This window comes from Antechinus flavipes, chromosome 2, assembly GCF_016432865.1.
Source record: "Antechinus flavipes isolate AdamAnt ecotype Samford, QLD, Australia chromosome 2, AdamAnt_v2, whole genome shotgun sequence".
Lineage (NCBI taxonomy): Eukaryota > Metazoa > Chordata > Mammalia > Dasyuromorphia > Dasyuridae > Antechinus > Antechinus flavipes.
In genome coordinates, this window is record NC_067399.1 from 505153544 (window position 1) to 505170512 (window position 16969).

Consider the following 16969-nt stretch of genomic DNA (forward strand, 5'->3'; position numbering starts at 1 on the left):
ATCTAACTCAGTTTCAACTAATCAATGATGGACAGAAGCAGCTACACTCAAAGAAAGAGCACTGAGAAACAAATGTAAACTGTTTGCATTTTGGGTTTTCTTCCCGGGTTATTTTTACCTTCTAAATCCAATTCTTCCTGTGCAGCAAGAGAACTTTTCGGTTCTGCACACAAATATTGTATCTAGGATATGCTGTGACATATTTAACATGTATAGGACTGCTTGCCATCTGGGGGAGGGGATGGAGGGAGGGAAGGGAAAAGTCGGAACAGAAGCGAGTGCAAGGGATAATGTTGTAAAAAATTACACAGGCATGGGCTCTGTCAATAAAAAGTTATATTAAAAAAAATGATTGTTGATTAACTGAGTGGTGAATCACAAATATGATTTTCTCCCTATCTAGGTTGACAACTAGTAGGTGTTCCTTATTATTTTACTAATTTTACTGTCAGTTAACTTTCTTAAATCTGGGGTAAAATTCTTTGTACCCTAAGGGGTTTATAATCGGGTTTATGAGACAAGTTCCATCCACAGAACAAGGGAAACCAACCTTGTTCCTTCTTAGGAAGTCTAATATTGATGAGCTGGATTCTAGTCCTGGCTGTTCCTTGTCTTGGCTTGTAAAATAATTGGCTTGGACTGAATTTAGTCAATAGATGAGCTCAAGGCTCTTTCTAGTTCTAACATTCTATGTTCAATAATGTTATTCTTTAGAACCAATCTCCTAATTTATATCATCCAGAATGTAATCTCCATAAGATCAGGAATCTTTTCCCTTTGTCTTTATCAGTATGTGGCACATAGCAGGCACTGAGTTTTATTTTATTGTTGACTGAGCCCCTTCGCTTCAGATGACAAAGTATCACCCACTCTTTCTCCACCAGATGATACAGTGGAAAAGTTATTTTTTTTCTGCTCCCCTCCCAAAGTCCTAAGTGCACCTCTGATGTTAGAGGACAAGCAGGCATACTCTCCCAACTTGTGAGTTCATATTTTTCAAGACAAATCAACAAGGGTCCATGATTTATTTATTCAACATTCTACTTACAAAAATAAAGAATCACTGTAGGAAATGAATGGTACATGACAGTGTAATCCATCCCCCTGTTCACCTGAGATCCAGGCAACAGCAACATTTCAAGAGTCACCTTTAAAATAGAACTTCCTATGGAAAAAGTGACTATGTCAGGTATTTATCTTGTGAGATGAAGCTGGTTTTGCTCGTTTACAGTAGCTAAATCTGCCCCACAAAAGTCAGTTTTAGATGTGGCTTTTATGTGTGCTGCTTAAGTTAATGCCACGTTTTTTCTATATCTACTTACAGATCCAAGTATTCATAGTTCCCCATCCTTTACACACACACATACACACACACACTCACTCTCACACTCTCTCTCTCTCACACACACACACACACACACACTTCTGAGTGTAGGATGAAATCCAGAGCTATTTTCCTCATAAACTCTACTGTTCTCAAATCAGCTAGAGTGGAGGAAGAGGAAGACTTCATGAATAACAGTCTCCTGAACAGCTGAGGATGCAGCCTAGTTTTCCCAACTCAAAATGTTGGGAAATTATTAGAAAATAATTAGTGCTCTGCCTAATTCTATGTGCAGGCTAACAAATTCCCTAACCCTCTCCCAAAATGCCTATGGTTTAACTCTAATTTCAGGAACAAGGTGATTTTTACCCAAGAAAGGTTAGGCCCAAGAAAAGGAGGGGTAATTTAGCAGATAGTCTGGGCACCTGGAATCTATCCCTGAGGCTGAAGAAGAGAGGGAACAAGGAGAGGGAAGACTCAGACTGAAATACTAACGTGTTGCTCTCCAAGTGGCACCCTGTGCCCAAAAAGGGCAGCTGTTGGCTGTGGTAGCTGGAGTCAGCGGCAAGCACCTTTGACAGCATCAGGACTGGATCCTGGTCAGGCATGCTCCGTGGGACCAGGGCCAGGCCCGTTGACGTGAGGGAGCACTGGTGTGGTCCCCTGCAGAGGGACTGTGCCAGGCTCTGCAGGAGACACTAGCAGAGGTGCAGGGAGGCCATCAGGGGAGAATGAAGTGAGGTCCTGCCTCCAGTAGGCTTCACAGAGGGGCAGATCAATTGTGTCGCAAAGACTGTAGCTTTTCCATAGCCAAAAAAAAAAAAAAAAAAAACCCCAGGAAGAAAGACAGCAGGAGCAGGGAGAGATGTGAAGGCAAGGGAAAGGGAAATAAAAGGAGGGGGGAAAAAAGCAAGACAGAAGCAGAGCATTTAGAAAACAGTACCAATCCTTTAAGAAACCCCTACCCACCCAAACCTGACTCAACTAATTCCCAGATCCTGGCTTTCATAAAATGGCATCACCCTAAGTAAACCTGATTATAAAACATTCAGGATCAGGGGGACAGGGCAATTACCTGCTTAAAAGAAAGATTTATTGCAGGATTCTTTAAAAGTGGACCCATTATCACAAAGTCAAGGAGAGACATGCATTCACTCACTCATGTCCATTTATCCATTGATTTGCTTGTGTCTACCAGTATATTTTTAAATATGAATTTCCTGAGTCCTGCAAGGAAGAAGTGTGATACCATGGAAAGCATCAAAGGCCCTAGGTTCACATTCTACCTCAGATACTCTCTACCTGTGTAACCTTAAGGGCAAGACACTGGGCCTCAGTTTCCTCTGCTTTAAAAGGAGGAGTTTGTACTAGGCAGCCTCCTGGAAATCTTCCCTGATCTAGATCTAAGGTTCCACAACTTCCAACTAAATCCATGATTCTAACACTTCTCTGAAAGCACAGATCACATAGGTAGGGGTTCTTGTTTTTAAAGACAAGCTCAGCACAGCACAAGACCTTCCATTAATGCAGCTGCATAACTGGCTACAACAGTACCTGTGAGTCAACCCATTTGTAGGACGCCAACAGTTCTTGCTATGATTTTGAAACAGCAAAAACCTGAATGAGGGGTGAGGGCGGTTGGAAGGTTTCAAGCTAGAGCTCAAAAGGTCCGGCCACAATCTGCTATATCCCTGAGGATTCTTACATGTAATATTTATACTTCACACCTGGGGCAAGTCTGGCAGCTGGGTGGTTCAGTGGATAGAGCTCTGGGCCTGGAATCAGGAAGACCTTAAGATGCTTCCTATCTGGGTAAAGTCATTTCATCTCTGTTTGCCTCTGGAGAGGGAAATGGCTAACCACCCCAGTATCTCTGCCAAGAAAACCCCATGGACAATACTATGGGGTTAGGAAGAGGAGACATGACTGAACAACAACAAAGGTTTGTTTGTAAGCCAAAACAAAAAGTATAAGAAAAACTTTTCTGGGCCTCAGTTTCCTTATCTGTAAAATGGGAGAAGGAACCTGAATGATCTCCAGGCCCCTTTCAGCTCTAGGTCCCAGTATTTGGTCCTCTCAACCTCTCACCTAGGTCAGTCAAAAGCAAAGTTTCTTGGTCCCAGTTTTATAATGAGAAATGTCAGTCTATCTCCAAATGATAAATAACTATGATTGATTAAGTTCTCAGAACATTTTTATTTTAACTGGCTGTTTTTTTGACCTGAACTCTTGATCTTTGGGCAAGAAATCTAATCACTTTTGGACCTTCAATTTCCCCAAACTTGGTAATTTCTACCAGATTATCTGACAAACCTTGGAATCGGCTAACTGGTAGGGAAAAAAAGTGGAGAGGGAAGATTGTGGAGGAGGGCAAACCAGGTGCTGTTTCTGAAAAGGTAAATAACTCATCTCTTTCCCATGCCTACATGACTCTTGGATGCTGCCTTCCCTTCTTCTAGACTTTATCTGGCTCCCCAACCCTGGAAGCCCACCACAAATATGGAGTAGTGGGACACTCCTAAGGAAAAAAGCTGGAGAGTCAGGCTAAGGAAAAAAGCAAATAGGGAGACGTGGCAAAGTGGGTACAAGAGAGGAGAAAGGAAAAGGGGAACACAGCAGGGGTGACAGAAACAGCAGCTCATATGGAGAAAACATTTGGAGAGGTGCTTGGTGTCTCAGTTTGCTTACATTTAAAACTTTATTTACATGGGAATGAGATCGGGGAAATGGAAAATGGATAGAGAAGGATAAGATTCAAATATTTAACAGGATGGAGACACAACTGACAGTTTCAAAATAAGCATCATCATCATCATCATCAATCTGCCCCCTTAGAATTGCTGTAAAGGACCCTAAAAGAGGGCACCTGGTAGGAAAAGATATGGAGGGACCATCATTTCCAACAGGGGATTATCCCACTTACCCTTATCACAATCACTATCCTAACCACCATAACATTAAGGCACTCTGGGATTTCTAGTAGGCATTTTACCTACTTCAGGTAGAAGATGGGGAGAGGTCATAGAGGATTTCACAAGTTTAAAGCACTTGAGAATTTGAGCTGAGGTCATCTTATTAGATAGCATGTTAAATATGGGAGAGAAGAATAAATCTGACTGAATGCTTAATATTAGGATAACGAGGATAGGAGATGAATGACAGAAAGAACACTGGTCTAGGAGTTAGGAGACCTGCATTCTGATTCTGGGCCTGCCACTCACTCGCTATATGAATCAGTTACTTTTCTGTGGGTCAATTTCCTCATGAGTGACATGAAGAAGCTAGATAGAAGTCTCTCTCTCTATGGTTCCTTACAGCTAACATTCCATGTTCTAAAGGTCCTTCTAGCTCAGACATTCTAGGAGTCTATAATTTTGTGGTCCTTTAATTTCCCTACTCCCAAGTCATGGAGTTCTTTCCATAGAGAAAAATCATCTTTTTTTACTCCTAAGCGCTCAATATAGGAATTTCACCAGAAAATACTTGTGAGAAATAAGGAGAGAAACATGAGGACAAACAATTGTCTTTTCTTTCAAGGAACCAGGTGAAATGATCAAAATTGAGCAAGGATCCTGAGAATTCAGAAGAGATGGGAAGGGGTGGAATAAAAAGCTTGGCATGGAATGATAGCTGTGGTTGGTATCCTTTTGCCAACTGATCTCTGGCTCCAAGAGTGCTAAATTTCTTACTTTATGTTTCAAGTATTTATAATAATTCAGGACAATTAAGAGTTGGCATAAAGCTGAGCCTCTTTAAGGAAATGAGAGTCACAAGGAGATTCAACTATACATTTTAAATCCACAGCCAGATCTGGCCTTAGACCCTCTCCAAATTAGGTTCACAAGCCTCTTTGGTGCAAAAATGATTATTTTAAAGGCACTGCTAGGTCCAAAGAGGGAAAAGGAGGCATAAAGCCACTTAGAGATAAATTTGAAGACTTCATCAGCTTTGTGAACTGGGCACAGAAACAATTCACTTTTTCTCCCTTCACCTCAATAAAATAAGATTGAGCTAAATTGGAGGAAGGGGGAAGAGGAGAAAAGTAGTACAGGAGAAAGCCTTAACCTGGGGTCCATTAATTCAGGGAAGCTGTGAATTAGAGGATAAAACTTACATCTTTAACTTCACTAATCTCTAACTAGAATTTAACAATTTCTTCTTTTATTTGAAAACATTGTTCTGAAAAAGGGCACAAGGGCTTTAGCAGACTGCCTTAGGGGTCCATGACCAAAAAAAAAAAAAAAAAAAAAATGGAGAACTCCAGAGCTAGATGACTTTCCAGTTCTGACATGCTATGACTTTTAAGTAATATAGAGAATTCCCAAAGTAGGTAATCCCCAAATTATCAAGATTGAACTTTGAAATGCAGTGTGTGTGGAGATTTTTTTTCCACTATTATTCTCAGCTTCACCCTATATCCAATCTGTCTCCTTAACTTTATTTAGTTCAGGATAATGTTAAAATTGGTCTTTGTTCCCTGAGCACCTATCTCCTACATGGGAGAAAATAAGTGCAGATTAGCTGGCTAAGAGGAGTCAGTCTATCAAAGGGAAAATTAGCAATTTAAATGCATAACAGAATAGCAATTGAAACAGTGTAGAACTAACATGGGCTATCCTATTAGAAAGGCTAACTTATAAAGGCAGCTTTGGGTAGTGTGGGCCCCAAGAGACACATTTTATTTTTTACTCAAATCTTTTGCTCTGTAGACTCAGTTTTCCACTTTATAAATAGGTTGTACTAAATGACATTGGAGGTTTGTCTCTCCCCATTCTGACACTCTTAAGATTCTATGAGGGGGCAGCTAGTTGGTGCAGTGGATAGAGCACCAGACCTGAAGTCAGTAGGACCTGAGTTCAAATCTGGCCTCAGACACTTAACACTTCCTCGCTATGTGATCCTGGGCAAGTTACTTAACTCCAAATGCCTCAACAACAGCAACAACAAGAAGATTCTATGAGCATTAACTGTGGAAAATCAGCAAAGTAAAAACATAGATATTCAAAAATCTATAGTGGGTACAATGCTTTCATCCAGAAACCTTTGTTTTGAGATCAGTTATTCCGGGACAGAAGAGTACCCACACCTATAGCTTAATCTCCATTTACTTTGGCATCAACGATTTCCCCAGAGAAAATAGGTACTTAGGTCACCAAAGAAGAAATGAATTTTTCTTTTAGGGGGCCAGAGACTACTGCCATCTTTACCGGCTTTCACAGAGCTTCCAGGGTAAGAAATCATCTCATGAGGGTGAGAAAAAAAAACCCCACAAAAGTCAGGAAGGCCAGTAACCCTGGGAGGCACAGTTGTAGGAAGAGCCAAAGGCTTCCTCCTAAGTCCCAGATTGGGTTAGCTCTCCTGCTGCCTGCTCTCGGGGAGAGGCAGATGAAAAAGGAAGAGGAAGCAGTTTCACAAGCTTCTGGAGTACACAGCCCTATTTGTACCTGGACGAGTAATACTCTTCCTCCAGCTCATACAAATCAATGGAAATCTCATCCCGAAGGGAAATAAGCTTCTTGTCACACTCATCCTGCAGTCCCCGAAGCTGCTGGTTGCGCTGATCGATGGCTTCATTCACTGAGGGAAAGTCATTGAGGATGAGAAATTGCTTGAGATCAGATACGAGCTTCATCAGGGATTCCCCGGCACGCACCTTAGGAATGTCAATATATAAGAAGGGAGACAGGGGCTTAGGAAGATTAGAAAAGTAGCTATTTGGGGACTGGACAGAGATCTGTTTTCAGAATAACTTCCATAAAGGAGAAGACCAAGTACTACCTTCTACATGAAGCTTTTCCTGATCCCTCTCAGCTGCTAGCACCTCCCTTACCAAGGTTAGCTACTATAAGCTTTGTGTTTCCAATATACTTAATGCATATATATAAACACGTGTGTTGTTGTTTTTATATGGGAGGATGAATGGCTTTTTCCTAGTAGGGGCCACACCCCAGATTTTTTCACCTCCAGTTTTCTAGCATCAACTTAGGTGCTTAATAAAGGCTAGATTGAAACAAATGTGTCTGATGCTATGACCTAACCCCTCATCTCTTTCCAGTCACCTCACAGCTGTTCCCAACAAGGGAAACTGAGGCACCAAGGATGAATTCCACATATCTAACCTGCTATATGCTAAAGCTGTCCCTCTTAAACTTCATGGGGAAAGTATAGAAGGAAGTTCTAACAAGGAAATGTTTCTCCATAAGTTTACACATTTACTCTGAAATTGTATTCCCTCTTGGTCTCTGATTTTCCAATAATAATAGCTTTAATTATTTGACCCCAATTTCACAAGGACAAATTCCATAGCCTACTATCCTTTCCCCTCTTGGATAATAAAATTTCAGGGCAAAAGAGGTCTTGCTAAGCACCAAAGAGCTTTTAGCACCTACCAAGAAAAGAATATCCTACTACAAGAGATCCCCAGTGAAGCCAGTTTTCATTTGTGGAGGTTTCTGGGAACAGGGAAAGCTCTGAGAAGTGAAACTTACTTAAATCACTCAAAGATTTTAATACCTCCTCACCATTTACAGGATGAAGGCTATTCCTTAGCCTGATGTTCCCTGAAGCCTTAAATAATCTGGATATCTTCTATCTCTACAAGTTCATCTCCCAAAGTTCTAATTTGAACTACTGTCACCTGAATGTGAGCCCTTGGATTTCTCATCTAGGTGCCTTCGCTCAATGTTTCCCAATAATGTTCCTTCCTACCTCCCTCAGTTTATCTGAAATCCTATGTTTTATCTAAAAATTTTTCTTCAATGATGAATTGAACAAACATCAAGAAGCATAAACAATGTCATCTATAAAAAACAAACAACAAAAAAACCCACCAGGAGACTATGCAAAATTGAACTGTTATATGCAGTTTTTTTTTAAGTTTAAAATAAAACTTAACACAATAATAACAAAGTCCCTTGCTTGCCTCTCATTTCTATTAAAAAGCACTCCCCAACAGTCCTGGACCCCAGGACATGTCTATCTCCCCTGAACTCTTTTGAGACTTAACTGTATGGTTCAGGGAACACTAGTATTGGTGATTATCTTTACATGAGAGGATAGGGTATATATGTCTTGTCTTTGAGGGCAAGGGTAATAGTCTTACTCATATTTACAATACTCATAATGTTTAGCATATAACTTTCTGAATAATTAAGTGCTCAGTAAAGATCTGATTGACCAATGTGAGATTTGAGGCATTTTTTCTTTCTTATCCTTCACCTGGCCTTTTTTTGGAGCACTGATTGCAAAGAGCAAAAGTATTTCCTTTGGATACAGTGGAAGGGCTGAGGACTAGCAATTGCATGGCCCAAACTCAGACTCCCAATAGGGACGTAGTGGTGATGAAAAAGAGACAGAACCCAAAAGTAGCTATGTCCTATGGGAAGCAAACAGAAATTGCTGTAGTTGTTTTCTGTCCCTCAAAGCAAGACCCAGAAGAGGGAGAATGAAGAACTGTTGGAATCTTTACAAACTGTTAAGTCATTAGAGTTGATAGAGACAATAATTATCTAATTTAGCATGGTTCAGTATCCTTGATCTAATCTTACAAGGGGATATTTTGGGCCAGAACCTGAAACAAGGTACTAAGTAGAACTAATTGATACAATGCTTGTGTTCATACCTTTATTCAATGGAGTTCACACGTTTGGGAGATTTCAGGGTTTAGTATGAGATATCTGAATTCACACCTTCCTTGAAGCTCTTAGGGCCAAAGAGCACTATGCGAGAAAACCCATAATCCCGCTCTCTGATATATAAGAAGAAAGCAGAGGCCCAGGGAGGAGAGTTTAGCTGAATTAGATTGGAGAAGAGCATGCTGGGACAGACACAGAGCACTCTGGGAGATTGAGAGCCAGAAGCCCTCTCTCAGAGGCAAGACAGATTCAACTTGGTGCTGGCTCTGGAGGCTGAAGAAAGCAGAGGCAGAAGCAAAGGACAAAGCTGCAAGAGCTCTTAGAACCAAGAGGCTGAAGGACAAAGCTTTGGATTTGGAGACATTTGGAGGGAGCTCTTGGAACAAAGCAGAGACATAGGCCTCTCAACTAACCAGGCTGTTTTGGAAGGAGAAAATAAACGTTTGCATTTTTACCAGCTGGCTGAATTTTGAGGTGATTATTACTTTCAACTGCAACTAAGACTGCCTCCAGAAAACTTCCCCGAGAAACCTGCTTTCTCCCAGAGAGAACCATCATATTATATATTTTAAAGAAGAAAAACACCACAAAGAACAAGGCTTACTTACAATATTGGCAGCTCTCACATGCATTTCATAATTGTCCTGCTCACCCTGAGTTGCCCGAGACACCTGAGTTTCATCTTCAATCTAGAGGAGAAATAAGAACAATTGTTAACAATGTGTAAGCCAATGCCTCTTATCAGTTCAAGATTCTGCTATAAACTTCTCGGGACATAGTTGGGAGGTGGAAGGATGAAGGGAAGGGAGCAAAAAAAAACACTTACAGTGAGAGAGAGATTCATGGCTTCCAGAAAAGTAGTGATATGTTTCTCCCCATCCCAAGAATTCTGAGCTAAGTAGAAAATTATCCTCTCTTCCTACCCCATAGCACAAGGTCAGATAAAGTGAGTCTCTGGCATTGAGTCCCATCTACCCCACAGAAAGAAGGGGTGGGCAGGAAAGAAAGGAAAAGCTGAGCACAGAGGAACTAAATTATTATAATTTGGTCCAAAAGGGAGCACAGGCAAAGAAAAAAGGTAAGAGTTCATTTCCTAAGCTGCTGTTCTAATGATGATGATGATGATGGTAATGACAACAATGATGATTATAATAATATTCCTGTGTGCTATTGAATTGAAATGAAGAGAATTCAGTTTGAATAAAAATTGTCCCCAAAAGGCACCACTGAATATGGCTTGAATCATATAAAATGCAATTGGGAAATATTTAACAAAATAAAGAGAAATGCAATAAAACATAGACAATATTACTATGTGATTTCTAAACTAATATGAAGCCTGCTGGGACATTTATACATGGTTTAGGGATCCTCTATTTGAACTTGACACTATTGTTCTTGGCAATACTAGGATTAGTTTTCAGAAAAGATTGGGAGAGGAATTTTCCTTTCCTGGGAATTCCTATATATCAATACCAATCATAGGTTCAGTTCCTATCTTTTATAAAGAAAAAAACAAAACAAAAAACAACTCATGTTCACCAAATTGTAGGCAACACAAATATGGGAGGAATAGTTATAATGCTGGATGACAAGAAACTATTGAATAGCTTGACACTTTTTAACCAAAGAAAAGGAGATTTAGGGAGGCTCCACAGCTGTATTTAGATAGCTAAGCAACTGCTGTTTGGAAATGAGAATAGACTCATTCCATCCTGAGAGTAAAACTAGGAACAAGGGGTAAAAATAATAGGGAGGCCAACTTCAGCACCATACATGGAAGAATATTCTAATAACTCTAACAATGGGAAAGTTTTCTATCTTTTGAACAGGAATTTAATATTCCTGGTGTAGATGAAACCTTAAGAGGTTAAAATTATATGAAGTCTAGTATTAATACAGGATCTTCTGGTGCCAAGATGGTAAAGTGAGGAAGGAATTCTCTGAAATCCTCCCAAATTTCCCTCCAAAGAACAAGAAAAAACTGCCTCAGAATTGATCTCAAAGTAAGGAAGCAGTTTATCAGCACAGGAGGAAAGGTCTGTCTCCCTGGAATGGGAAGGGAGCAGGTCCAAGAGCATAGCCAGCCTCACTACAGGGAGGCTGAAGTAAGGCTCCAAGCCTGAGGCAATCTACTAGTGAGGCAGTACCCTCCTGCAAACCTGCAACCTTCTCGACAAGTCTGTGCAGTACAGCACATCCCAGAGACCCTCCCCTCCCCCAGCATAAGCCAACAGTGCTAACCAATAGTCCTGCCCTGGCACTGACAACAGTGAGACCAAAGAAGGAAGGAAGGAAAATTTGACTCTAGAAAGTTACTATGGTGATAGGGAGGATCAAAGCATAAACGTAAAAGAGAACAATAATGTCAAAACAGCAACTGCAAAGCCTGGAATAAAAATGTAATTTGGTCTCAGGCCCCAAAAAACTTCCTGGAAGAGTTTAAAAGAAATTTTAAAAAGCAAATTAGAGAAGTAGACAAAAAGCTGGAAAAAGAAATGAGAATAATATTTAAAAATCATGAAAAAAATATACAAAAATTTATTAAGGAAAATAACTCCCTAAAAAATAAAATTGATCAAATGGGAAAAAAAGCACAAGTACTCACAGAAGAAAATAAGTCCTTAAAATACAGAACTGAACAAGTGGAACTAATGACTCTATGAAACATCATGATACAATAAAACAAATCAAAAGAGTTAAGAAGTAGAAGAAAATGTGAAATTTCTCATTAGAAAAACAACTGACCTGAAAAGTAGAAACAAGGTAAGAATTATTGGACTACCTAATAGCCATTGAAAAAACAAATAAACAAACAAATAAAACCTTCACTAAAAAAACATCTAACTCTGGACATCTTTCAAGAAATTATCAAAGAAAAGTGCCTCGATACATTAGAACCAAAGGGCAAAAAAGAAAAAAAGAAAGCGAAAGAATCCATCAATCATTGCCTGAAAGAGATCCTGAAGTGAAAACTCCCAAGAACATCAGAGTCAAATTCTACAACTCACAGATCATACAGAAAGTATTGCAAGCAGACAAAAAGAAACAATTTAAATATCAAGGAGTAACAGTCAGGATTATACAGCTTCCACATTACCTACCCAGAAAAACTGAATATAATCTTTCAGGGGGAAAAACAAATATATAACAAAATTTTTAGCATTTCTAATTAAAAGACTGAAGCCAAATAAAAAAACTTGACTTCCAAGTATAAGACTCAAGAGAAACATCAAAAGGTAAAAAAGAAATAAGAAAAAGAAAATACAAAATTCAATAAGGGTAATCTATTTATAGTTCTAAATTGCAAGATAATATTTGTAACTCAACTTTATTACTATAAAAGCAATTAGAAGGAATATATGAAGATGGAGTGTGTGAAAATAAGATGACTTTGGTAGATGATACCTGCCAAAAAAACCAAAATAAAGTGGTGAAAAAGAAAACTGCATTGATAGAAAGAGGGAGAAAATTGAATGGGGCAAATTATCTCACATAAAAGACATGAAAGAGCTATTATTATGGGAGGAAAAGATGGAGGTGGGGTTAGCAGGCAAAGCTTAAACCTCATTCTGATTTGAAAAAGGGAATTACATAGCAAAGAATTGAAAAATGAGTAGATGCCCGTCAACTGGGGACTGGCTGAACAAGTTGTGGTATATAAAGGTAACAGAAAAGTATTGTTCCACAAAATAGCAAAGAATGAAGTTGAAAAATAAGTAGATACCCATCAATTGGGGAATGGTTGAACAAACTGTGATATATAAAGGTAATGGAATATTATTCTTCTATAAAAAATGATGAACAAGCTGACTTTAGAAAGGCCTGGAAAGATTTACATAAACTGACACTGAGCAAAACAAGCAGAATCAGGAATAAGTTATTCACATAATAACAGTAAGGATGTGAGATGATCAATAATGGAAGACTTGGTTCTTCTCAGTGGTTCAGTGAGCTAAAGCAATCCCAATAGGCTCTGGGCAGAAAATGCCATCTGCATCTAGAAAAAGAACTAAGGAGACTGAATGTAAATCAACATGCTATGTTCACTTCTTTTTTCTGTTTTTTTTTTGTTGTTGTTTTGTTTTGTTTTATCTCTCCCATGGTTTTTCTCTTGTGCTGATTTTTCTCTCCCAATGTGATTTGTAAAGCAGTGTGTGCTAAAAACAAACAAACAAACAAAAAAAAAAACCCAAACTAATTAATTAATTGAAAAAGAAAAAGGAAGGGGAGAAATTATAGATACACTCAGTTGGATAAAAAAAAAATCTATTTTACCCTATAAGGAAGTAAAAAGGGACAGGGATAACAGAAATGTATTATAACAAGTATCTCTGATAAAAGCCTCATTTCCCAAATACATAGAGAACTGAGTAATATTTATAAAAATACAAGTCATTCTCTAAATGATAAATGGTAAAAGGATATGAAAAGGCAGGGGTTTTTTGTTTTTTTTTTAATTATATATTTTATTTTATTTTATAATAACTTTATATTGACAGAATCCATGCCAGGGTAATTTTTTTTTTACAACATTATCCCTTGCACTCACTTCTGTTCCTATTTTTCCCCTCCCTCCCTCCACCCCCTCCCCTAGATGGCAAGCTGTCCTATATATGTTAGATATGTTGCAGTATATCCTAGATACAATATATGTGTGCAGAACCGAACAGTTCTCTTGTTGCACAGGGAGAATTGGATTCAGAAGGTAAAAATAACCCGGGAAGAAAAACAAAAATGCAAATAGTTCACATTCATTTCCCAGTGTTCTTTCTTTGGATGTAGCTGCTTCTTTCCATCATTTATCAATTGAAACTGAGTTAGGTCTCTTTGTCAAAGAAATCCACTTCCATCAGAATACATCCTCCTACAGTATCGTTGTTGAAATGTATAATGATCTCCTGGTTCTGCTCATTTCACTTAGCATCAGTTCATGTAAGTCTCTCCAAGCCTCTCTGTATTCATCCTGCTGGTCATTCCTTACAGAACAATAATATTCCATAACGTTCATATACCACAATTTACCCAGCCATTCTCCAATTGATGGGCATCCATTCATTTTCCAGTTTCTAGCCACTACAAACAGGGCTGCCACAAACATTTTGGCACTTACAGGTCCTGAAAAGGCAGTTTTCTGACAAAGAAATTAATGCTATCGGTGCAGTGGATAGAGCACCAGTCCTGAAGTCAGTAGGACCTGAGTTCAAATTTGACCTCAGACACTTAACACTTCCTAGCTGTGTGACCCTGGGCAAGTCATTTAACCCCAATTGCCTCAGCAAAGAAAATAGAAAAAGAAATCAATGCTATCTATATTCACATGAAAAAAATGTTCGTAAACAACTAGTGATCAAAGAAATGCAAATTAAAACAGCTCTGAGGTACAACCTCACATCCATCATAGTGACCGATATGACAAAAAAGGAAGGTGTTGATTGTTGTAGGGGATGTGGGAAAACTGGAACACTAATGTTATACATGAAGTTGCGAGATGATCCAACAATTCTAGAGAGCAATTTGGAACTATGCCCAAAGAGCTATAAAGTTATTCATACCGTTTGATCCAACAATGCCACTACTAGGTCTCTATCACAAAGGCATCCCCAAAAAGGGAAAAGGATCTATTTATACAAAAATATTTATAGCAGCTCTTTCTATGGTGACTAAAAATTGGAAATCAAAGTGAAATCTATCAATTGGGGAATGGCTAAACAAGCTGTGGTATATTATTGTGATGCAATATTATTTTGTTATAAGAAATGAAAAGGAGATGATTTCAGAAAACCCTGGAAAGACTTAGATGAATTGATGTACAGTGAAGTGAGCAGAACTATAATTATGAGATACACAGTAAAAGCAATACTTTCAAAGACCTGTGAATGACTTAAGCTATTCTCAGCAATACAATGATCCAAAATAACCCCAAAAGACTAATGATGAAGTATACTCTCTATCTCCAGACAAAGAAATATTGAGTACAGACTGAAACATGATGTTTTTCACTTTCTTTTGAGTTTCTACAAAATGACTAATATGGAAATATTTTACATAATTAATTGTGTATAATCTACATCTGATTGCTTATCATCTTATGGAGGGAGGAACAGAGGGTCAGAATTTAGAACACTAATTTAAATAAAAAATGTTTAAAAATTTGAAAAAAGAAAGAAAAAATATTAATAAAAAAAGAGGAAGATGGTTTAGAAGTTTGGAGGAGGAGGGAAATAGACAATCAATCATCTAAGGTATACATGGCAATTCTTTCTTAACCTAAAAGATACTAATCCAAAATACTACATTCTCCAACATTTTTCTGTCCTCCCTTACTCACCTTCCAACTCTTCTTACTTATACAAAAAATAGATTAAGGAAAGGAACCTAGAATAATTCAGCATTCCAAATTCCAACATAATACATGGACACCGGTGCTGTAAAATTCAGAACGACTTTGGTACTAGAACAAGTTCTATTTTCCTTTTTATAAAGTAAGATGGGAGATGGTAGGAAGCTAGCTCCCTTACTTCTACTTACCTTGGCTGTCTTTATGATCTCAGTGAAATTATCCATGATTGACTTGATATCATCTTTCAGTCTCTTGTTGTAGGACTGAAGGAGGGTCTCTTTGCTCTGAGGGAGGACTCTTTGTTGGGCCATTGCATTATCCTAGGGAGGCAAGTCAAAGAAGAGATTAATCATGTATTAGTATTAGTGGAAGCAGCATACTTTAGTGAATGGAGAACTGCACTTGAGATTCACGAAGACCTGGATTCAAATCCAGCCTTAGACACATATGAACATAAGATCCTTTCCCCACTCTTTTAATGTATAAGTTCTAAAGTAAAAAGGAACAAGGTGCCATGGAACTGGAGTCCACAGACCAGTTCATTCAAGGGTTGTCACCTTGCAGCACTCAATCAAAACACTGACTTATGATGGCAACCTGGGTGAGAATTTTGTCACCAATCCTATCATGAGACTGATTCTAGGCAAGTATCAAACTCTGAGTCTTATTTTCTTCACATGTAAAGTGACGTTAATAATAGAGGTAGATGATGCACTAGAAAAACTTCCAAATAGGAAGACCTAAGCTCAAATCTGGCCTCAGATATTTACTAGCTGTGTGATTGATCAAATCACTCGTTTCCTTATCTGTAAAATGGGAGTAATGGCAACTAACTTCCAGGATTGTTTCGAGGACCAAATGAAATATTCATATTATTTGTCGCTAATATTATTTCATTATACTATCAGTCGATCGTCTGCAGTCGATAAGAACTTAATGATTGCTCCTTTGCCCTCGAATTTCTGCATCTGTAAAATGGGGGTGAGAAGAATATTTGCAGTGGCTATTTCTCAGGGTTATAGAGAGCAAAGCATTTTGTAAACTTTAAGGAGCTACAGAAATATGAGTGAAGTTGACGAGGTGGCTTGGGGAACCTCCTTCAACCAACCCGACACTGAACAGCGCTTAATAAACGCTTGTCTACGCCCGTTTCCTCCGCTTTAAAACGCGGGGTTGGACTCCAATTCAAAATGATTAAGCGCCGGCCTAATAGAAGACGCAGCTCAGAGCGCTGGGGATACAAAGAGGAGGAGGGAGGAGAGAAGGAACTGAGCCTGTCCTCAGGAGGCTTACTCTCCCGGCTGCGGGCCGCGTGCCTCCCAGCTCAGAAACACAAGAACAGCATGCGCAGCCGCCGGAACACGCAAGAGACCAAGGCCGCCGGCGGGCAGAACAGAGGGAGGAAGAGGCCGCGTCTAGACATGACCCAGGAGGTTGCAGAGCCGGACGGAGAAAACGAGAATGACTGTGCAGATGCCAGCCGGGACCCTTCAGGGGCCTTTACCTGTCTCCCCTGGGAGTTGGAAGTTGACCTTCCTCAGCCCAGCTCTCTCTCAAACCAAAGATATATGCGCAGAGGTCACTTTAAAAGCTATGCACGGAAGAAGCGAGGAGAACTTCCTCTTTGGCCTTTAAGACCGCCTCCTTCCCACAAATCCTAAAAAAAAA

The 16969-nt window shown here is 39.2% G+C and overlaps 1 protein-coding gene across 1 annotated transcript; it reads right to left on the reverse strand.

Moving 5' to 3' along the window:
• Positions 1-1011: 1011 nt before the first annotated feature.
• Positions 1012-16922, reverse strand: MED22 (mediator complex subunit 22). Its single transcript, XM_051980278.1, has 5 exons — positions 16806-16922; positions 15490-15621; positions 9567-9647; positions 6769-6977; positions 1012-2123 (listed from the first exon to the last, which is right to left on the reverse strand). The coding sequence occupies exons 2-5, from the start codon at positions 15610-15612 to the stop codon at positions 1925-1927; spliced, it is 612 nt and encodes a 203-aa protein (XP_051836238.1). The 5' UTR covers positions 15613-15621; positions 16806-16922; the 3' UTR covers positions 1012-1924.
• Positions 16923-16969: the final 47 nt, after the last annotated feature.